The sequence below is a fragment of the Geotrypetes seraphini genome, chromosome 5, assembly GCF_902459505.1.
Source record: "Geotrypetes seraphini chromosome 5, aGeoSer1.1, whole genome shotgun sequence".
Classification (NCBI taxonomy): Eukaryota; Metazoa; Chordata; class Amphibia; order Gymnophiona; family Dermophiidae; genus Geotrypetes; species Geotrypetes seraphini.
Genome location: NC_047088.1, coordinates 236,301,305 through 236,324,674, shown reverse-complemented (window position 1 = coordinate 236,324,674; position 23,370 = coordinate 236,301,305). Strand labels below are relative to the sequence as shown.

At 40.8% G+C, this 23,370-nt stretch overlaps 1 protein-coding gene across 13 annotated transcripts in view; it reads left to right on the top strand.

The window, feature by feature from the left end:
* R3HDM1 (R3H domain containing 1) overlaps positions 1–23,370 on the top strand; it is a 288,043-nt gene that overhangs the window by 144,865 nt on the left and 119,808 nt on the right. For 12 of the 13 annotated variants that reach the window (XR_004539395.1, XR_004539394.1, XM_033943916.1 and 9 more), the window contains one exon: positions 8,777–8,919. Coding sequence is in view for 11 of the 13 variants with exons in the window: in XM_033943916.1 (XP_033799807.1) it covers positions 8,777–8,919 (143 nt within the window). In the remaining 2 variants the exon portion in view is untranslated. Of the gene's footprint in view, positions 1–8,776; positions 8,920–12,306; positions 12,364–23,370 lie in introns of all 13 variants that reach the window. The other variant, XM_033943920.1, reaches the window with a different exon arrangement.

Sequence of the window (23,370 nt, the reverse complement as noted above, 5' to 3'; positions counted from 1 at the left end):
CTAGATTAGCTCTTCATACTGTTCCTTTCCTTCTCCCGAAGGTTTTATCAGATTTCCCCATCAACCAAGAGGTTCATCTGCCTGCTTTTCATCCCACTAGCTTGGGTGAGCAGGATAGGATTTTACAGAAACTGGTTGTGTGAAGAGTTTTACTTCACTACCTGGAAAAGACCAATCAATTTCATCTTTCAGACCATATGTTTGTGCTAGCAAGCCAGTCCAGATGGGACAGACCAGCGTCCAAGCCCTCTATAGCCAGTTGGATTAGCATAGCTATTTTGTCGGCCTACATCACCTGTGGCAAGAAGCCACTGGTTCCTCTTAAGGTACACTCGACCAGAAGTATCAAATCTTCATGGGCGAGTCTTGGGCAGTTCATCCCACAGAGATTTGTAAAGTACCTACTTGACCTGTTCTCCATACCTTTACAAGGCCTGACAGAGTGGATGTGGAGCTCGGGAGGATGCTGTTTTTGGGTCCTCGATTTTGTAGGCACCTTCTGTCTCACCCTAGACATCAGCCATTGCTTTCGTACATCACCTAATGTACGGACTCCTGTGTAGATTTAGCAGAGTGAAAGATTAGGTTCTTACCTGGATAATCTTTCTGTTAATCTTCACAGGAGTCCGTAAAGCCTGCCCTCAGTATTCCTGATTCACCTACTTTCTGCCTTGGATATTTCTAAATTCCAGAACTGGAGTTCTTCTCCTGTCAGATGGCTAAGCATAAGGAAATCCTATATAAATGACTTGTTGAGCTTCTGGCTCCTTTGATGTTAGTGCTTGTTGCATACAGCATGTTGGTTCACTTTTGTTGCTATGTTATAAATGCTTGTTAATACTTGTTCTTCTGGAGATTGATTGCTTTGGAATGGACTGTAGGGGGCACTCCACTCCACTGGTAATGAGGGAGGTAAGGAAAGCTGTGAGTGACACACTTCTGAAAAGCTGGTTTACTGGAGATTTGATCACCTAACGTATGGACTCCTGTGAAGATTAAGAGAAAGCAGATTATCCTTGTAAGAACCTAATTTTTCAATAACCTATTGGCCAAAACCAGGTTAAAAAATGGATTTTGTACCAATTTTGGTGCTGTAACTAAAACTGAAATTCAGGCAGCCTTTAAACTACTACTACACAACCGCATAAAGGATCTTTGTAGAATTTTTGCAGTTACTGCATGTTAAACCTGTGTCAACTGCTTTTTTGCACTAGGGTGGGTGGAGAAGGGTATTGAAGGTTTTTTGAGATGTGTGCTGCAAATCACCCACATTAATTGGCACTCTTGCAGTTAGTATGGGACCACTCTTGTATTCTATTTTATGTCCCACTGAAAAGTTGGCCAAATGCCAGAGAGGACTTCTACAAATTCATTCTACATAATTCAATTACGCCTTCATATAATATTATAGCAGGAGACATAAACCTACATTTAGAGGACGAGGACAACCCAGATGCGAAAGACTTTAAAAACTTCCTATCTTCGCTCAACTACAGTCTCCCTTTACCCACACAAACACATGAAAAAGGCCATCAGTTAGACGTGGTAGCAATGTCCACAAAGGAGATCCTAGATCCTTCCATCTCTCTATCTGACGGTACCTGGTGTCATGATATCTGGTCCGATCATTTTACTTACTATTTTAACTTAATCTGGAATCATCTAAAATCTAAAACACACCTAAAGATAAAAAAAGAACATCTTACAAGGGGACATATTAACCCAGAGGAATACCGGGAACATTACGAATTACGAGAAGAAATAGGAGAAGGGGATGATTTTTGGGATCATTGGATGAATACAAGCACATCCATTCTAGATAAAATTGCCCCCAAACGAAATAGTAAAAACTGCTCAAATAAATATAATAAATGGTTCAACTCCAAACTATTAAAAATGAAACAATTAGTTAGACGACTAGAAAGGACCTGGAAAAAATGGGAAAAATATCAGACCGAAACAATTGGAGATGCAACGTAAAAAGCTACAAACTGTTGATAAAAGAAAAACAAAAAAGCATTCTATTCATCCAAAATTAATGCATCCAATAACAGTTCTAAAGGAATTAACACAAAAGAACTGTTCAACTTGGTTACAAATTTATTTGACACCACACGCCACACTCAATCCATGCATAATACTAAGCCACCTTCAGCAAACGATCTAGCTCAACATTTTAATTCAAAAATCATAAACCTAAGAAACAACTGTTCAACAAACAACATATGTGCACAAAAAATAGCCAACATACAAGAAAATGAAATACCAGTGAATATGATTTGGAATTCCTAGATTTCAAGATCTAGAATGGAATAATTACATCAAACTATATAACAAGTACACTAAATCACACTGCATTCTTGATCCATGTCCCCCTGACATTATGAAAGCAGCCCCATTAAACTTTAAACTAACATTGTGGAACTATCTGCCGATAATTTTTAAAACTAGAAAATTCCCAACTAATAACGGTCACATTATAATTACCCCAATTCCAAAAAATCATAAACAATCCTTAGCATTGGTAACCAACTATAGACCAGTAGCATCCATCCCACTTTTTGTAAAAATTATGGAAGGTCTGGTATATACCCAATTGATGGAATACCTTGATCAGTTCCTCTTTTACATGAAACCCAATCTGGCTTCAGACCTCTATTTAGCACTGAAACAGTGATCGCAGCGATCCTGGATTACTTACGCTCCCTATTCAGCAAGGGCCATAACACCTTGATCATGCAATTTGTCATGAGTTCAGCCTTTGACTTAGTCGATCACGAGAAATTGTTACAATGCTTAGATGCAATTGGCATCAGAGGCGAGGTTCTAAACTGGTTCCAAGGTTTCCTTATGTCCTGCACCTACCAAGTACGTTTCAATTACAACCTCTCTAATACCTGGAGAAACCCATCTGGTGTTCCACAGGGGTCACCACTATCCCTACTGCTCTTCAATGTTTACATGTCATCACTAGGCGCACAGATGGCCCAGTGAGGTATAAAATTATTCAGTTACGCAGACGACTTTACAATCATTATCCCGTTCACCACTTCTCTCTCTGAAGCTACCCCCATGGCTACAGAAGTACTAAACTTGATGGAACAACGGACAACAGAATTCAGACTAAAGCTCAATCCAGAAAAAACTAAATTCTTCGTGACCTCGCCACACCCACTTCTCACCACAACACCACTTTGCATCAACAAACTCGGCTACCCTATTCAACCTACAATGAAGGGTCTGGGGATAACACTGGACCAAGGCCTAACCATGAAAGACCAAGTGAGCTCCCTAGTCAGAAAGGGTTTTTTTACTCTCTGGAAGCTTAGGTCTATTAGAGCATACTTTAACGCTTCATCATTCAGAATTCTTGTACAATCCCTAATACTAAGCCATATCGATTATTGTAACATCGCCCATCTGGCAATCTCCCAGAAGAACATGCAGAGACTGCAACTGGTGCAGAATGTGGCGGTCAGGTTGATCCTTGGGTTGAAGAAGTCAAATCACATAACCCCTTCCTACCGACTCCTGCACTGGCTGCTAATGGAGGCACGTGCGAAGTTCAAGCTGGGATGCTTTTGTTTAAGGTACTAACCGGTTTATTGTGTTCAGTTTTGGAGACCGTATCTGGCGAAAGACGTAAGAAGACTTGAGGCGGTCCAGAGGAGGGCGACGAAAATGATAGGAGGCTTGCGCCAGAAGACATATGAGGAGAGACTGGAAGCCCTGAATATGTATACCCTAGAGGAAAGGAGAGACAGGGGAGATATGATTCAGACGTTCAAATACTTGAAGGGTATTAACGTAGAACAAAATCTTTTCCAGAGAAAGGAAAATGGTAAAACCAGAGGACATAATTTGAGATTGAGGGGTGGTAGATTCAGGGGCAATGTTAGGAAATTCTACTTTACGGAGAGGGTAGTGGATGCCTGGAATGCGCTCCCGAGAGAGGTGGTGGAGAGTAAAACTGTGACTGAGTTCAAAGAAGCGTGGGATGAACACAGAAGATTTAGAATCAGAAAATAATATTAAATATTGAACTAGGCCAGTTACTGGGCAGACTTGCATGGTCTGTGTCTGTGTATGGCCGTTTGGTAGAGGATGGGCAGGGGAGGGCTTCAATGGCTGGGAAGGTGTAGATGGGCTGGAGTAAGTCTTAACAGAGATTTCGGCAGTTGGAACCCAAGCACAGTACTGGGTAAAGCTTTGGATTCTTGCCCAGAAATAGCTAAGAAGAAAAAAATAAAAAATTTAAATTGAATCAGGTTGGGCAGACTGGATGGACCATTCGGGTCTTTATCTGCCGTCATCTACTATGTTACTATGTCAATATATAAATGACCTCTTCCACTTCTCAACTAATAGACACAAGAGAGGTACGCACCCGAAGTTCATCTCCCCACCGGTTAGAGGATGTAAATTTAAAAGACACCATCAACATCTTCTCTCTTACCAGGCGGCATTATGGGGCAAAGACTTGGAAAAACTAATTATAAACGCAAATAACTATGGTGAATTTAGGAAACACCTAAAGACATACCTGTTCTTGAAATACCTAGGTAGCGAATCTGCACAATCTCTCCCATCATTACATTACATTACATACATCACAATCTCCCATCTCAATCCCCCCCCCATCACAACTGTTCCCTTAAACTGCTGGCCACTATTCTTCAACTATGTAAGTTCTACTCTATTTGTAGCACCTTTCTAATCATTGTAAACCGCATAGAACTCCACGGTCCTGCGGTATATAAACTGTTATTATTATTATTATTATTACCGCCTCTAAAATAGGAAGTGCCAAGTACTTCTGTGCTAATTGTAAGCACTACATGGTATCTGCAAATTTCACGTGGCATCAATTCCCAGTATTTTCTGTTACAGCTGCTGCATTAAATTTGCAGCTACTCCATGATAAAGTCCCATATTAAGCCATGTTAACTGCTGTTTTTACTGTGGATTAGTTAAAAAGCCAATTAGTCTTGTTGATGTAAGTACTATAGAATGAATTACCCTTAAGGATTCTAATTGGAAAATCAGTAGTTAAAACTTCTTGGCTATCTTAATTTTACATTTGGATTGTTTTTTTAACTTAAAATACTGGCATGTCATCCAATGAAATGTCATAGAATCAGAACTTCTCCCCCCCCCCAAAAAAAAAAAATAAAAAATTGAAATTGCATATTTTCAGTGGCTTCTGAAAGAATATTCTAGCATACTTTTATTAAACTTAAAATTTATAAATTATGCTCTTTTGTACTCAGAATCTCAAAGTGGAGGGTAATGCTTTAAGCTGAACATATTTGAGTGCGATAATGCTTGTCAGGCTTACAGTTCTGTGGTTTACATTAGAGAACTGTGGAAGATGTTTATGGTCAGTGATCTATAACATTGTCTTTCATCCAGAGGTTCATCTGCAAGCAGGGTTTATTGAATCAAAATTGGTCAGGAGTTGAGGGTAAAAGCAATAAACTGCTAGTTGCAGGGACAGATTTTCTTATCCTGATTTCCTGAATATTTATTTTCACGATATCAAGTTTTGATCTTGGAATAAGTTGCAAGTTTTAAAACCTCTTGTAACAGTACTTGTAACAGTACTGTGATTGATATCCAATTTGAATCGTCATCTAAGTTGTTAGACCTGGCTCATTAACTAGGGTCTACATTCTCATTATCAGTTCCATTCATGTATCTCACATATGTGATGATAAACAAAATGACAATTCATGTTGGAGTACAGAGGCTAGCATAATTTGTTTTACGTTCCATAGAAAAAAAAGTTTAGTGTACTTGGGACAAATCCACTGTAAATAAACCAGTACAGTGGTTCTCAGCCCAGTTCCCAGGACATCTGCAAACAGTTTGATTTCCAGGATATGCACACTGAATATGTATGACAGAATATTGCATGCTTTGCCTTTTATTGTATGTACATCTGTATCTCATGCATATTTATTATGGATGAATCTCAAATTGTGGTTGTACTAATGACAATTTCTCTAATGGGTTTAATTGTGAAACTTACACAAAATAAATCCCAACACTATTCACAACACTTTCTCTAAATCAGTGTTTTTCAACCTTTTTACACCTATAGACCGGCAGAAATAAAAGAATTATTCTGTGGACCGGCATTGGTCCGTAGACCGGCGGTTAAAGAACACTGGGCTAAGTTGTGGGCCAGACCCTGCCCATCTCTACCAGATCTCCACCCCAGACACCGCCCCCATAATAGAACTAATTGCACCTTGCACATCCCGTACCTCATCTGGAAGCCTTCCCTCTGATGTTGCAACGTCAGAGAGAAGGCTTCCGGTTCAGGCACAGGATTCACGTAGGAGCCACTGCCCGTGGCTTTGTGCACTGAATCAGTTAGGAAGAGGGAGCTGGCTCGAAGATAACGCCGCATCAATCGCACCGTGGACCGGCGGTTGAAGAACACTGTTTTGGGCTTGATGCACGTGCTGGCCCTGTGGACCGGCAGGAAATTTCTGTGGACCGGCACTGGTCCATGGACCAGTGGTTGAAGAACACTGCTCTAAATCCCTCAGTAGCGACTTTTTTTTCACACAGGAGTACAGCCTGTGACTCACTTGCTGTCTTCATAGGATCTGTGTGTGACAACCAACAGCCAATTTTCACAGTTTATTTTTATATCATTTTTGAACTAGTTTCCTTTGAAAAACAGCACTTATCTTCATAATTTGAAAAATGCATTACACTTATCTTCATAATTGAAGTTCTGAACTCGCTCCTGTATGAGCCAGTGTCTCCGCATTACTACGTCATTCTTCACCTGATGTTTTATTATGGATGTTCATAAAAGCCAACTGGCTAGCGGTATCCTGAGGATTGGGTTGAGAGTCACTGAACTAGACTGATGAAAGGAGGAACTTTGGCCTGGATGCACTAAAGATACCAACTGGATCACTGTTGGCTAATTCTCTGGCCGATTCTGGATGAGCGATTGATGCAGTACCAAGTTTGCATGCATATGATTTGCACGCAGACCCGACAGATCAATCGCTCAGTGAGCAATTGACACATGCACAGAGCCCTAACAGCAGTGACAGGGGAAGCAGTTTCCTGTTGTTAGGGCTTCTATTTTTTTAATGGCAAAGATGATGTGTGTGTTACACATGCACAGTGTGCCCCATTAAAAAAAGCCCCCCGCGCTGATAGCTATCTCCAACAACCCCTCCATGACAGCAAAAATGGCAGGAAGGATGCCAACTACCTCCTGCCTGGCTGAATTCCCTGTGCCATGCCCTCACCCAGTCCTGGACCCTTCCCCCTCCCACTGACCCTTCACCCTTCCTTCTGAAAAAAAAAAGGCAGGAGAGATGCCCACTCCCCCGGCCACTGGATGCTCCCCCGAAACCCCCCTCCCCCTCCTCGTACCTTTGTTAAATGTTAGGAACTGGAGAGAAGCATGGTCCCTTCAGCTCTGAGTTCTGCACGCCAAAAATGATGGGCCTTCCCCTCTCCAGTGCACCATGTAATGCACAGGGAGGAGCCTAAGGAACTGATTGGCACAAACGCAAATCAGACTTCAGAGCTTTGGCCCTGCCCTGTGCATCATATGGGATACAAAGGGAGGAGACTAAAGCCCTATTTGGCTCAGATGCCTAAGGCTCCTCTCCCAGGTGGAACTAGGAGCTGAAGACCATGCTTATCTCCAGCTCCCAACATTTAACAAAGGTACAGGGAGGGACGGTTTCGGGGAGTGGGGGGTTCAGGGGGAGCATCCGGTGGCAGGAGAGAGTGGGCATTCCTGCCTTTTTTTTTTCCCAAGGGAGAAAGAGGGTAGGGGATAGTTCGAGGGGGGGGCCCTCAGTTGGCAGGATGGAGTGGGCATCCCTCCTGCCAATTTTCTCTTTTGGGGGTGGGATTCCTGGTGCCGCGTTTGTCTGGGGAGGGCCATCATTGGTGGTGGGGGTCTTTTTTCTTTTTTATGGGACAGATATTTTGTGTGTGTAAGACACGCAAAATATCTGTGCCATTGAAAAAATACAGGCCAAGTGATGTTAATGCATCAATTGCTTGGCTACTTTGCATGGGATTTTAGCATGGCCAGATCGGAAAATGGGTAATCGAGGGGAAAAAGACGCAGTGGGCCGTTTTGTGCATCGAGTCGGTAAAAGCGATTGTTGCCAAAGCTGTGAAAACAGGTTTAGCAACGATCACTGACTTTAGTGCATCTAGCCCTTTAACTACTAGCAGCTTAACACATTTTACAAAATATGTTAACTGTTATAGGTAAAGAAAACATTACAGATCTATTGCTAATAACAAGCCTTTTTCATATATCATCTTGATTTTAGAAAAACAATGAAATGCAATCATAATAGAGCAGTGTTTCCCAAGTCTGTTCTGGAGTATTACCTTGTAATGAGATTGATTTGCATACACTGCCTTCATTGTATGCAAATCTTTTTTACGTATTCATTACGGATATCCTGAAAACCTGACTGGCAAAGGGATTCTCCTGGACCGACTTGGGAATCACTGATATAGAGGACCAGATTAATCTTTTTTTTCTATAGAGACAGAGTGGGATAAGAGCCTTAGTGAACCAGGCTCAAAGTGATGCATTGTTATATTGATTATATTGTTGCATTAAAAATATTTAAAAACAATTTTTTACCAGTGATGCTGAAAACTAGAGATGATCAGCATATGTTAGCTTTTTTTTAGCGTATTTTGTATGTGATATGTAGAAATTAGTCATAACTGTCACAAACCTAAAATAATAATTGTTTTTCTGTAGGTCAGCCATTCATAAATCCAGATGGCACACCAGTTGTATATAATCCACCTGTGACTCAGCAACCTGCTAGGTCCCAAGTGCCTGGAGGAGCAATGCAACCATCACCTCCTCCTCAGCAATCTGCTAATCCTATTCTGTCACAGGTATGCATATCAGTATCTGGAAGTTGATAATGCTCCTATTTTGAGAGATTCTTCTGTCAGAATTAATATGCTGAACGAAGACTTGCTACATGCTGGCTTGTCAGGAATCTTTTGGAGGCTGTGTTGACTGGATCCCTCACCCCTTTAATTAAGCTTACTAAACTTTTGTATCCAGCAGACACATGCTATTGTCATTGCTCACTTTAACATTATTGAAATCCTAAGCAAAAAAAAATATTTTGGCTGGACTCCATTTTTAAAAATCTACTGGTATATCATTTGAGCGGTCAACTTTGCTGTCCCTTAATAAATAATTTGTAGTCATAAATAAAATAAAATTTTGTTACTGTTTAGATTGTTTTGATGAGGTTTGTATTTGTTGCTCAGATATATTAAATTTTGAAATCGGTTTCTAGTGATCCATGATTAAGTTTACACAGATATTCCTTCTAATACTCATTTTATCATGGTTATTTTTAAATATATTCTTGTAGCTAAGGGCCCCATTGAGCTTGGTGCACTGCTATAGGTCTCATTGTACACGGTGTGTTTAAATGTTATCAAAAGTACACTTGTAAAGATCACAAGATCAGAATCGATAAATATACACACCATGCTGCCTTACAAAAGTATTCATAAAGCTATTTTTGCATTCTGTTAAAAAAAAGCATGTCAGAATGCATTAAAGAAAGCGTTTGTTTTAGCAAGAAAGAACAATTATAGAATTATTCAAAACTTAATTAAGAATCAGAATTCAAAAAGTCTTGATTTTAAATAAGGTGTGTCAGGCAGAGACCAAGAAGCCTCAATATCAGTCCCCCTTAAAACACGATACCAGGAGTGCTGAGGAATTGATGGTGCTGCACAGGAGAAATGCTTTTGTTGTGAGGGCTGGTCCGCCAGCCTTCATCAACCTTAGACCAGTCCCGATACCTTCTGTGGACTTGAGCACACTGACTGAGCCCCCACCTATGCTGGTGCCTGTCATTGAGGTATGGATCTGGGCTATAGTCCAGGAGAAACTGGGGCAACTTCTAGCTTGAAGCTATGCTATGGAATTGAGGGTGTTGGTGTTGGATCTGATGTTGATCTAGATGATTGTGAAGGCTTTTGCCTTCACTATAGGCTGTGCATCAACACCAATAACTAAAGAGGTAGGGGGGGACGGGTCGAGGCTGGTACCAGCTGAGATGGGTTTGTATCCAGCCTATGAGGGGAGGAAGCTTACTCAAAGTCCAGGTCTTTCACTGTGCCTAGATGTTCTCACCCTGGGACTATCCATCGCACCAGTTGTTTGAGGCCAGTGAAGACTAAGACAGAAGGCTACTATCCTGTCTGAGTTGGCCATACCTGGGCATCTGAGGAAGAGCCAGAAGATCTCTTAGAGAGAGAGTCTGTAGTATTTCCATCAGTTTTGTAAGGGAGATGTCCAAAGACCTCCCATCTAAGTTGGATGAGGCCAGAACTGAAATATTGGGCATCCTTGAGTTTGAGGCCCTCCGTCTTCTAAGGAGGCTGTGAGAGTGCCAATTCACAGCACCCTCAGGGCTGTTCAGATGAGACTGAGTCACCATACACACACACACACACACATACACTTTCTTTGTATGGAATCCGAAAGATTCAAGAAGCTCCATCTGCCACACCACCATTGAATCTGCTTTCAAAAGAGCTTAGAACACCAATTCTCACTTCTTGGAGCATCTGGGGAGGGATGCTCGGGCCTTGGGTTCTGTTGGAATGAAGATATATCAGAATGTTCTACTGTGTACGTTCCTACCAGCTTTTCATGAGTGTGTACTTGAAGTTCTTGGTAAACAGTGTGGCAGAATTTATGGACATGCTAGAGTGGTGGTTCCCAACCCTGTCCTGGCAGACCACCAGCCAGATAGGTTTTCAGGATACCCATAATTAATATACATGAGGCAGATTTGCATGCCTGTCACTTTTGTTATATGCAAATCGCTCTCATACATGTTCATTAGGGCTATCTTGAAAATCTAGCAGGTTCCTGGTCCACAAGGTTGGGAACCACTGCTCTAGAATAAAGTGTTATGGACTTTGATATAATTCCTTTCTGTGGTACAACCAAAGTGGTTTACATATGCTATGCAGGTACTTTCTCTGTCCCTACTTGGCTCTCAATCTGTTTTTGTACCACCTATCATTCTGTGTCCAGCATCACCCAATCTCTCATTCCCCTCCCTCATTGGCTTTCTAGTCTTCTCCCTCCCACTATCACCATCGCTCCTGTCTGTCTACTTCCAGCCATCCAGCATCGCTCCTCTCTCTCTCCCGCGGTCATCCAGCATTGCCACCCATCACTCTGCCCCCAGCACTGCTCTCTCTCTCTGCACCCAGCACTGCTCCCGTCTGTCTCTCCCCCCAGCGATCTAGCATCGCTCCTCTCAGTCTCTCTCCAGTCATCCAGCATTACTCCTGTGTCTCCCCAGCCATCCAGCATTGCTCCTGTGTCTTTCCTCTCATCCATCCAGCATTGCTCCTATCTCTCTCCCCTCAGCCATCCAGCATCGCTCCTGTCTCTCTCCCCCCCAGCCATCCAGCATCGCGCCTGTCTCTCTCTCTCTCTCTCTCTCTCTCTCTTCTCAGCCATTTAGCATTGCTCCCACATCTCTCTCTTTCCTTCCACATCCATCCAGCATCGTTCCTGCTTTTCTCTCTCTTTCTCTTCCTCTTCACTATTCCTGTCTTTCCCTCTTCCCCCCACCCCCTGGCCATCCTGCATTACTTCTGTGTCTCAGAGTTGATAGGCAACAGGATAAGCCCTTGGATGCACCAGTAGGGTTTGTCTTAATCTGTGGTCTCCCTGGAAGCTGAGACACTGTTCAGTCAGAATTGTGCCAAGCCCTTGCTAAAACATCTGTTGATTTTTCAAATTTGGTTATTTTGGGTGATATTAATTTGCACCTAGAGGACCATTGTGAGACCAACACAGGAGATTGTTTTGAACTACTTAGAATCATTACAAGCAGAATTGTTTCCTATGGAACCCACTTATGACCAAGGCTATTCATTAGATTTTATTAATTATATTTAAAGTTAGTTCCAAGCCCATTGATCACTGGCATTGGTTAAAAATTCCTTGGTCTGATCATTTTATGTCAAAACTAATTTTAAATGTGTTTCCTCAAAATGAAAACTGGAAAACGAAATCTAATTTAATTTTGATCTGATCAAAAATTGATCAGTAAGCATTTTGAGAATTAGTGCAATCGATATTAGAGACAACGCCAAGCTCACCTCAATCTTTGTTCGATAGCTGGAATAATTCTAGTTCTTTGGATGACTTGGCCCCACTGACATCAAAGACTATACAATCCTAAAACCTCTTCTTGGTTTGACTCTTACTTGCTTTCTTTAAAACAGGAATGCCGCCGTTTAGAGAGGCGCTGGCGGAAATCAGGAGATAGTAGAGTTAAAAAGGTATGGAAAATAAAAATTAGTCATCATAAGAGAAATGAATGAAAAATGAAAGGAATATTATTCACAATTAATAGGCAAAGAGAATTTAAACCATCATTAACGTTTTAAAATTTAGGAAGCTCATCTGTTTTTAGGAATCAACTGAGAGGATAGAACAGCCAGATGCAGAGATATAAGCAAAGTTTTTTGAAGCGAAGTTTAATACAATTCTCCAAGGACAAGTATGTATATATTCTTGCATATGAGTGATATCATCCAGGGAACCTGGCATGAACAGTCAAAAAGTGTACTATCACTTTAAATTTTAAGAACCGCCTGTACCGCATGCATTCCTTCCCACCTGATATCAGCTCATGAGACCTGCAGTTCTTAGTTTTCTGCAAAGCACGTCAAACTTTTTCTATTTTTGTGCCTTCCCTCTGGGGGTTTTCTTCAGTTTTGTCATAATTGTTTTCTTTTTAGTAGTTTTTATTTAGTCAGATTTTTTTTGTTTTTCTAGTTTTTGGGTGTTTGGGCTCTTTTCAGGCCATTTTCCATACAGGAGCGTTGATTCATTTTTGGCCTGAGTTCTACTCGACCTCCCTGGGCCGTTGAGCTGACTTCACGTCAATGGTTTTTCATCGATGTCAAAGGCGCCTAGCAGCTTAAATCTGTGCACTCGATGCTATAGGACTATTTCAGGCACTGACCCGCACCACTGGTGTGTACAGTGCCTAGGTTCTGATCATCGAGATATTTCAAGCTTACTCTGCTGTCATATACAGAAGAGGTCAATTAGAGCCAGAAAGCTTCAATTTTATAAATTTTTGGTACAACTTCAGAAACATCGACGATGGCTGGAGACCCCGACACTGAACCTCATTCTATTCCAGCATTGACATCAGCGCCTACTACATCAACAATTCAAGGCAGATATTTCACTTCATCCTTCTCAGTTCTGCTGGCACTGAGGACCAATCACCATCCCTATAGCTGGTGCTCCTCAGAGGGCATGCCTTGGCATTGAAGTCCCTGATGCCTCAATACCCAGTCCAACAAGTGCTTACTGTACCCTTGTCAAAATCGACACCATCGCTGCAAGAGCAGCTTCGAGTATTGTAGTTGTACCCTGTGCAAATTCCTGCACCTTCACTACCAGCCTCACTCCAGTCTGAGCAACAACCATGGAGTCACCCTAAGCATCGATCTTGGACACTCCAATGTTGAACCTTGACACCTAAATGGCACTCAGTGCATGCATCATCCTGGAAGTGTAGCACACCAACTTCTTCTTGACATTCCTTGTTGCAGTCTTGGTACTCCCCTTGATGATTGCTTTCCAGAAGAGCTTACATTGAGGAATCTGACTCTGATTCATCACCATGCTCTTCTGATGATCTTCCAGAATTATCTGCAGATGGATTCTTTGGAATACCGTTGGGATCCTTCCCCACCTCCTCCTCGATGCCTAGCCTCACCTGAAAGTCTGTCCTTTACCAACTTTTGTTAGACAAATGGGGCAAGCAGGCCTTATAAATATAAAGTCTGAAGAAGAGCCTCATGCAGAGCTCATGGAGACTTTGGACTATGGGTAAAGGTCTAAAGATTTCATCAAGGTCCTGCTTCATAAGCTCATGAAGGAAGCCCTTTTTAAAAACTGGGAAACACCTCTATCTGTCCCAATAGCTCCTCGCAAGTTGAACTCTTTATATAGAATACGCACTTGCCCTGGGTTGACAAACCTCAGCTTCAGCACCAATCTTTAGTAGTTGTCTGTCCTGCAGCGTGCAAATAACTCTCACATGTATGTCAGCATACTACCAGGTAAAGAGGGTAGAACCCTGGACAAGTTTGTCAGGCATGTATTCCAGGCAACAATGCTTGCTAATAGAATACTTAATTACAACTTTTACATGACTTTCTATTTAAAGTCTTTAATAAAACAATTGCAAAATTTTGTGCAACACGTTTTGTCAGACCAACATAAACCTTTTCAACATATGGTTATAAACTTGTTGATTAGAAAATATATGGTCAGATCCACATTTGATACTTTTGATGTCACTTCATGGGCTTCTGTAATGTCCATAGCAATGAGCAGGCAGTCTGCTCTGAATCTCTAATTTGGATACTTCAGTCCCAAGATTGTCTCTCCAATATTTCATGTATAAACAATGATCTTTTAGGGGATTACATTGAGGAGGCTTCAGAGAACATTAAAAGGCATAATGATTACATGACAACTTTATCTAAAGTACTGTCTTCACAAACAGCTTAATCATCTTGAAGGTATTCTAATAATTCTAGATGTTCTTCTTACTATTCTTCCAGGCATCATCATAATCAGCCTTCTACATATTCATGTCCTTCCACTCAGAGGTGTACTAGACAGCAGAGATAGCAAAAATCTGTCCCAGCTGCAAACCAAACAATAGTAGTCCTTTTGACTCCCTTCTAGAAAGCATTGCCAATATCTCTCCCACCAGATCTTCCAGTAGCGGGCAGAATCCACCACATCTACAATTGTTGGACCCTCATAACATTGGACCAATAGGTTTGCCGGATGGCGACTCAGGGTTATACTCTATGCTTACTTCAAAACCTCAGAACCATCCTCCAAGATAATCTCTTTTCAACTCCCTCTAGAAGACCTTCCTTCACAAAGAGTTCTCGGCCCTTCTCCAATTCAATGGAATAGAACAAGTTCCCTTGCAGGAGAGGGGCTGAGGGTTCTACTGAAAAAAAAAGAGGCCTCCATCCAATTCTGGACATCTGCACTCTCAAAAAATATTTAGTAAAGTAGAAGTTTCACATGGTCTCTCTTTTACCATTGTTGGAGAAGAATGATTGGCTCTGCTCTCAAGACCTCAAACAAATGTACACTCAAATTTCCATCTTACCTGCCCACAAGAAATACTTTTGCTTTCGAGTGGGCTGTCGTCACTACCTGAACGTATGCATGTAAGGCTAGTCTCAGGGCACTGGTCTTTGACCTAAGGGCCGCTGCGTGAGCGGACTGCTTGGCAATTCTTATGTTCTTATGCAGTCCAAAATGCTCTTTGCATCTTTCAAGATCATTTACAGAATCAAGAAGTCCTCATTTGCACCAACAGTCAAGTTGCCATGTTCTGTTTGAACAAACAAGGAGGCACAGAGTCTTTCACACTCTCTCAGGAAGTGATACAGATATGAACTTGGATAATTGCTCACAACATCCTGCTCAAAGCAGTTTATCTAGCAGGGAAACAGAATTATCGTAACAGACAAACTGAGTAGACTCCTTCAATTTCATGTATGGTCTCTCAATACATCTACTTTGCGTCCGATCTTTTCAAACTGGGGGACCTCCTAAGTAGATCTCTGCTTCCCTCCACAGCCACAATCTTCCCTTTTATTGTTCCAGGCTTTACATTCTCAATAATCTAGATTTGGATGCGTTTTTCCTAGATTGGAGGAACAGATTGCTTTATGAATTCCCTTCAATACTTCTTGTTGGAAAAGCTCTACTCAGACTTTGGCAAGATTGAGCCACCATGATTCTCATCACATCCTGTTGGCCATGTCAACCATGATTCCTTCTCCTCCTAAAGCTCAGTGTTCAGGAACCCATCACATTACAGTTGTTTCCAAGACTACTCACACAGAATGAGTTTTCTCTCCTCCATCCCAATCTGCGTTAGTTAGCACTCACAGCATGATATCTTATCTCCGAGCAAGTAGACACTTTCACCCTATCTGCACCAGTGTCAGCTATTATTGAAGCTTCCAGAAAACCTTCTACTCAGCAATGCTGTCATTTCAGATGGACTTGCTTCACTGTCTGGTTTAATCTCCATTCCATAGATCCAATCACTTGTCTTCTGCCATCCGTTTTGGATTATTCCAAATCTGGACTCAAGACTACTTCACTATGTGTTCATCTCCATGCTATCAGTGCCTTTCGTTCACCATTGGAAAGGAAACTATTAATCTGTACATCCTTTGGTTTCCAGATTCATGAAAGGCCTTTACCATACCAAGCTTCCATGCAAGTCTCCTGCCATTGCATGGGAACTCAGTGTTGTTCTCGTCATATTGATGAAGTCTCCTTTTGAGAATATCTCCACTTCTTCACTCATATATCTTCCTGGAAGATAGTCTTCCTCATAGCCTTTACATTTGCATGCTGGATCAGCGAACTTCAGGCACATGAATCTGATCCTCCTTATACAAGTTTCAAGATTTCATTAACTTTGATCAATTTCCTATCCAAATCCTAAGCGATGTACAAGAAATTATTTTAATAAAATTTTTAAAAAGGAGAATTAAAATAAAATAATTCATAAACATATTAACTCAAGACACAACTAACATGATCCAAGAGGTAAGGGGGAAGAAATACAATTGTTATAGGACAAGAGAAACATATAAGAGAAAAACAATACAGTTTGGGAATAGAAGCACGAGTCTAAAAAAAAGCCATTATGAGAAATGACTAATGATTAAGAAAGATTAAAAGCATCTTTGAATAAAAAGCATTTTAATTTACTTTTAAAACAAGATTCTACCATGAAAAATTTGTTCTCCAAACAATCCAAAGTTCCTCCTGAAGGATATCTCAGAATTTCATCTCAGCCGGTCCATTGTTCTACCTGTCTTCCAAAATCACATTCTCACCTGGGTGACACAGCTCTCAGCACTTTGGATTGTAAACTTGCACTTGCTTACTACTTGGATCGAACCAAGCCTCAAAGATCAACAACTCTACTTTGTGTCGTTCGACCCTAACAGGCTTGGAGTTTTTGTCACCAAGAGAAGCATCTCCACTTGGCTAGCGGATTACATCTTCTTCACAAATACTTAAGCAGGACCGGTGCTTGATGGTCGTGACATTGCTCATAAAGTTTGAGTTATGGTAACTTTAGTAGTCCATCATTGCTCTACACCTATTGAGGACATCTGTAAGGTAGCCATTTGGTCCTTAATCCATACTTTCACTTCCCACTACTGTTTGGGGAACCATTCCAGACAGGATAATCGGTTTGGGCAAGCAGTTCTGCAACATTTATTCTCTTCCTAAATGCCAACTTTACTCCAGCCCTTTGGGTTTCGCCAGGCTCATGTTTGATAATTCTAACCCTCTCCCCAGAGGCATGATCCTGGCAGCTTGAGGGTGCCATATATGAGAATATATGCTGCTTGTCCTTAAAGAAAGCAAAGTTATTCACCTTTAGCAGGTGCATTTCGGGGACTGCAGATATATATTTTCACAAACCACCCACCTTCTGTGGTTGACTTCTTAGCTTTCTTACTGAACTGCAGGTCCTGCAAGCCGACGTCTGATGGGAAGGCATCAACACTTGTGTGGTACAAGTGGTCCTTAAAATTTAAAGTGACAGTACACTTTTTGACTGTCTGTGCCAAGTTCCATGGATGATGTCACCAGTATGTGAGAATATATACTTACTGTCCTCGGAGAACACCTGCTACAGGTGGGTAATTTTGCTTTTTCTGCACTTTCTCTTGGTTTTACAGAGGTGCCTGACATAAATGTCTATGCCATTGCTATCCTTGGTTTACCAGTTGATAGAAGAAATATGGACCAAATTTCTTATAACAATGGAGAAGTTTAAATCTCTTTAGGAAGGTTTTCTAAATCTTCATGTCCTGTCGACCCCTGCTCATGCAGCTTTTTAAACTCAGCTCTGACAGTATCTACATTTGGATTACTTTTTTTTTTTTTTTGGGGGGGGGGAGAAACATGTTACTGGCAAAAGACTTTTTTTCTTATACTGCGGGAAAGATTATTTTAACTCCTATCCCAAAAACTGTGAGGGCAGACCATCAGCATAGCAATTTTAGTCCTATAGCTAATATATCTTTTATCACCAAATTGGTTGAAGCTATTGTGAGTAAGTAATTATCTATCTTTCTAGATTAATTTCAAATTTAACATCAGTCCCAGTTTAAGTTAAGAAATACGCACAATACAGAAACATTGTTGTTGGCTATGGTCTTAAGAATTAGAGTCCTCAACTAAAGGCCAGCAAACTATCTTATTACTATTTCACATCTCTGTCGCCTTTGGTATTATGAATCACAATACAGTATTTTATTATACTAACTGAGAGCATTTGGATTAAATGGTTCAATATTAGGCTGGTTCAGAAAATTTCTAACAGAATGATCTTATAGTGAAGAAATCTTGCCAACTTTCACACTCCTGGAAGCCTCCCTGTGGGTTTTCACAGGGTTCCCCATTGTCCCCCTTGCTTTCCAACATTTTTATATGTTTTTTTGGGATCCTTAGAACAAGATACATTATTTTCTTATTGCAAAGACAGTAGTTCGATTTCCTTCAAAATTTCTGATTTTAATTCTGATTTAAATGATTAGGCTAATTCTCACAGACTCAAATTTATATACTCTTTAAACAAATATTCTTTAGTGCAAAAAAAAATGAACAAGTAATACCAGATTATTGCATTGGGTCTGATGAGATTATTCTAGTCCACAAATGTACTAAGATACTAGGTGTTGTCTTAGACTCCTCACTGACATTCAATACACAGATTCAGAATTATGCAGGAACCAATAGGAGGAAATATTTTTTTACTTAGAGAATAGTTAAGCCCTGGAACACATTGCCAGAGGTTGTGGTAAGAGCAGTTAAGGTAGCTGGTTTAAGAAAGGTTTGGACAATTTCCTGGAGGAAAAGTCCTGGATTGGTAACATGGAATGTTGCTACTATTTGGTTTTTTGCGAGGTACTAGTGACCTGGATTGGCCACCATGAAGACAGGCTGGGCTAGATTGACAATTGGTCTGACCCAGTAAGGCTATTCTTATGGTCTTAAGTGTGTGTGTGGGGGGGGTTGTTACACTGCATAACCTGAGAGCAATATGAACTTTATTTTATGAGGAAAGTTTTGCTAGACTAACTCAGCACTTAACTAGAAAAAACAATAAAAAATTACAATTACTGCAGAACACTTCAGTAAGGATGATTTTTTAATCAATCTAAGTTTATGTATGTGATTCCTTTATTGATAGCTCTCCATTGGCTACCAGTGTATGCACAAATAAAATTCAAGCTAGCTTGCCACATATTTAAAATTTTATATGGCCTTGGATCAGTTTATTTAAATGATCTAATCATCAGAAACAGGGGCCCTTTAAATAGGGCTGTATACTGTTTTTCTCTTAACTTTCCATCATTTAAAAATCTATCATCAGTGTTTGGAGAACATTGGCAACTTTTTTCTTATCAATCAGTGTCATTTTGGAATGACCTACTAATTGAGATAAAATTCCAGTCATATAGTAGTCCTTTTACTAAGATGCGGTAGCCGTTTTAGTGCGTGCTAAATGCTAACCCGTGTCGACACATCCATAGGATATAATGGACGTGTTAGCGTTTGGCATGCGCTAATTTTTAGGGTGCGCTAAAATGTCTAGCGCACCTTAGTAAAAGGACCCCATAGTTTGTTCTGGTACTTCTTGAAGACCAGAACAAATCTTTGAGAAATATCTGACACAATAATTGTATAATTTTTCCATGACAGAATCTATTTTGATGTTAATGTATTCTTCTTTCTCTATTGTTTTTTATAAGCCGCTTGGCACTGAAGTAATGGGATTTAGCAGCATATAAGAGTAGATTGGTTGCTGTCTCCTTCCCTCAGCCATCTAGCATCCCTCTGTTCTTTCTTCTTCCCCTCCCCCAGCCATCTGGCATTGCTCTGGTCTCTCTTCTCCACCCCCTCTCAGCCATCCTCCACATCCGCACTGTATCTCTTCCTTGCTCTCTACTGCTTGCCCGCTCCTCTGCTGGGCCTGCTACCTTCCAAGATCTGTGGAACAACATCAGATAGAAACCAAGATGTGGAGACATTTGCAATCAGAGTTCTAATTTCTCATTCTTAATTATTTTTTGAATATTTCTGTAATTCTTCATTCACATTGAAAGTGTACAATATGTTGTATAGATTAGTGAAACAAACTCCTTAAAATGTGTTTTTCATTGTATGTTTTATACAGCAGAATATGAAAAAATATATAAGGGAATGAAAACTTAAATGCATTTAGGATTTTTGAGCATATCCATGGAAAGATGTAAAATTTTCAAATCAAAGGGTTATTTTCCCTTTACCTATTTTTACTTTATAGGAAAATGGGGAATAAAGCAAGTATATTTAGTTATTTTAATTTAATTTATCAACCACACGAACCTTCACAAGGGGTTTTTCTTTGTTTGAATTCCTGGAGGATTTAATCTCCTGCCCTAATGAGGTATGGGGAAAATAATAATGTTTATTAAGACAGAAGCTGGAAAGCCTGCATAGGTATACATTCAAATCGCAAGCCAATTGGCAGAAGCATCTCACACACACTCAATGCATAACTGAAAAGATGTAAAAATAAAAAAGAATGTCTTTCAAACAAAATATAAGAAATATTCAAAAGAACAATTAATCCAGATGACAACCCCCCCCCCCAAAAAAAAAACAAACAACAAAAACAAAACAAGTCCATTTAACTTTGAAAAGATCAGAGACAGTTAAAACAGACTAAGGAAAAGAAATTTAAAAAGATCAGTACAGGCCCAAATTTATATAAATAACTATCAATTCAACCTGAAATCAGGGATGATTCCTAAACTTCTATCACGCCTTTCTTAAAATAAATAAATAAATAAAGTTTAATTATAAAGACAACATTGAAGAAAGATTCATTTCCACCTATACTGTGCAAAATACAAAGATCACAAATGCCAGGGATGGTGTTAGGGGAGTGAAATTAGGGCAGGTACTTGTGACCTGGATTGGCCTCCATGAAGATGGGATTCTGTTGCACTTGAACTGAAAGGTGTGACGGGATATAAATAAAGCTATTATTATTATTATACTGGGCTAGATGGACTATTGATCTGATCCAGTAAATACATTCTTATGTTCTAACTGCCCCCTGGCCAGAGAGAGCTCTAAGCCTGCTGGAAGCTGAAGGTGGCATGGCCTAATAGTGGGCTTTGGGGTCCCCTCCTAAATTTCTACTCATGTCTAGCACTGGTACCTTCTCAAGGGTTCATCTCTAGAATGTTTCAAAAGTGGAGCATTTTCGCTCTATTCTAATTTGACGTTTATGACCAGTGAGGGAGAAGGTGGCTTTGCAACAGTTAGAAGAGTTTGTGACTACTCAGGGTTGTTTAGATGATTTGGATTTCGTAAAGGCTGCAATACTGAGTTGCTTTTGGTGTCACTTTGTGATGAGATTTGGAAATGGTTTGACAAGGAGAAACGTTTTCTCTTAGTGCCTTGGACGTTGCTGCTGCAATTGATACAGTAAACCATATGTTACTTTTAGAGTGTTTGCGTGATTTTGGATGTTCTGATGTACATAAATGGTTTAGTTCCTTTCTTACTAATATAACTTTTTGTGTGACTGTTAGATCTATTTGTTCAGATTTTTACTTTGTGAATTGTGGGGTTCTGAAGGGACTTTTTGTCAGCCATTCTATTTAACCTGTTTTTGGCACCAATTGGTAAACTGTTTACGTAATTGGGCGGTATATAAATTTTTAAATAAATATATGCCGATGATTTACAGTTTCTTTTTAAGATGCCTGCTGATGGTTTTCTAGGCTTTCGGTTGTTGTCATCCTAATTTGATTCTATCGTAGCATGGATGTTGAATAATGGCCTCTGACTGAATGTTTCAAAAACCAAAATATTGTGGCTTTCTTCAGCCAGATTTTTAGATGCCCCTCTGCATTTTGAATTTAATGGGGTGTTGATCCCAATACAATAGGATATTAAAATTTTAGGGGTAGTATTAGACTCGGCTTTAACGTTTCAGAGTCACATTGCCTCGGTAGTTAGGACGATGTTTTTTAAGATTTCGTCTGGTCTTGAACTTGTGTCTCTATATCCCCCAAGTTCATCATCTCCCTTCTGATTTCCTATTATCTCCCATATCTAGCACCTTTCCTCTGTCCGTATACCCCCTCCCATGTCTGACATTGCCTCTCTGTATCCATGTACCATTCCCGTGGCATCTTCCTTGGGCTCTATTCTCCTCTCCATGTCCATTACAGTATTTATCCTCTGTTGCTGAATACCTTCCTGTGTGTCTTTCCCTCTCTCCCTATGCTATGTGTTCAATATTTCACTCTCACCTCCTTTATCTGCATACTACAGCATCACTTTCCCTCCCCCCCAGGTTCTACACCTCTATCCCTTCCCTCCAGCAGCCCCCCACCCTTCTCTCTAGCTCCATTTCCCCTACACACACAGCTCTATCACACTTCTCCCTTTCTCCCTTCTTCCCTTCCTTCAGCTCCAGCACCCATCTCCCTTCAGTTCCAGCCCCACCTCCAGTGGATCCAGCACATCTCTCTCTCTCTCTCTTGTCCAACTCCAGCTCCCCTCCTGCAGATCCTGTAGCTTTCTTCCTTTCCTTCAGTTATAGCACCCCCCCACCATGGGTCCATCACCATCCCCCCTTCTTTCCAGCACCATCCCCTCTTGTGCTCTTCCATTTTCAGCCTCCCCTCCTGTGCCCTTTCCTTCTACCTTGCCTTCCCTCCTCCTACCCATGGGTCCAGTATGTTTCTGATCTGCAGCCACCTCTCTCACAGGTCCAACGGCTCCAGCACCCCTATGTCTAGTGCCCAACACCTCCAGCAGCCCCCTCCTGTGTCTGGTGCTTGCTTCCTGCATCCAGCACTGCGTAGCCTTCTCTCCCTGCTGCAAGTCATCTTTCCCTCCTGCCAACCAATCCCACACAGGCCTGTTCATGGCCTTTCCTCTACCGTGCCTCTCCATATGATGCAACTTCCTGTCTTCACAAAAACATGACCAGAGTAAAAGGTCATGGACTTGATATGCTGCCTTCCTGTAGTACAACAAAAGCAGTTTACCTTCTTGCTTGGGTGGAGAAGCATTTACTAACTCTTTCAAGTTTCTTTATTTTTGATATACTGTCTATCAAAATAAGTGTTTAAACGGTGTACAATATAAAAAAATTAAATATAATTAAATGGGAACAAGCC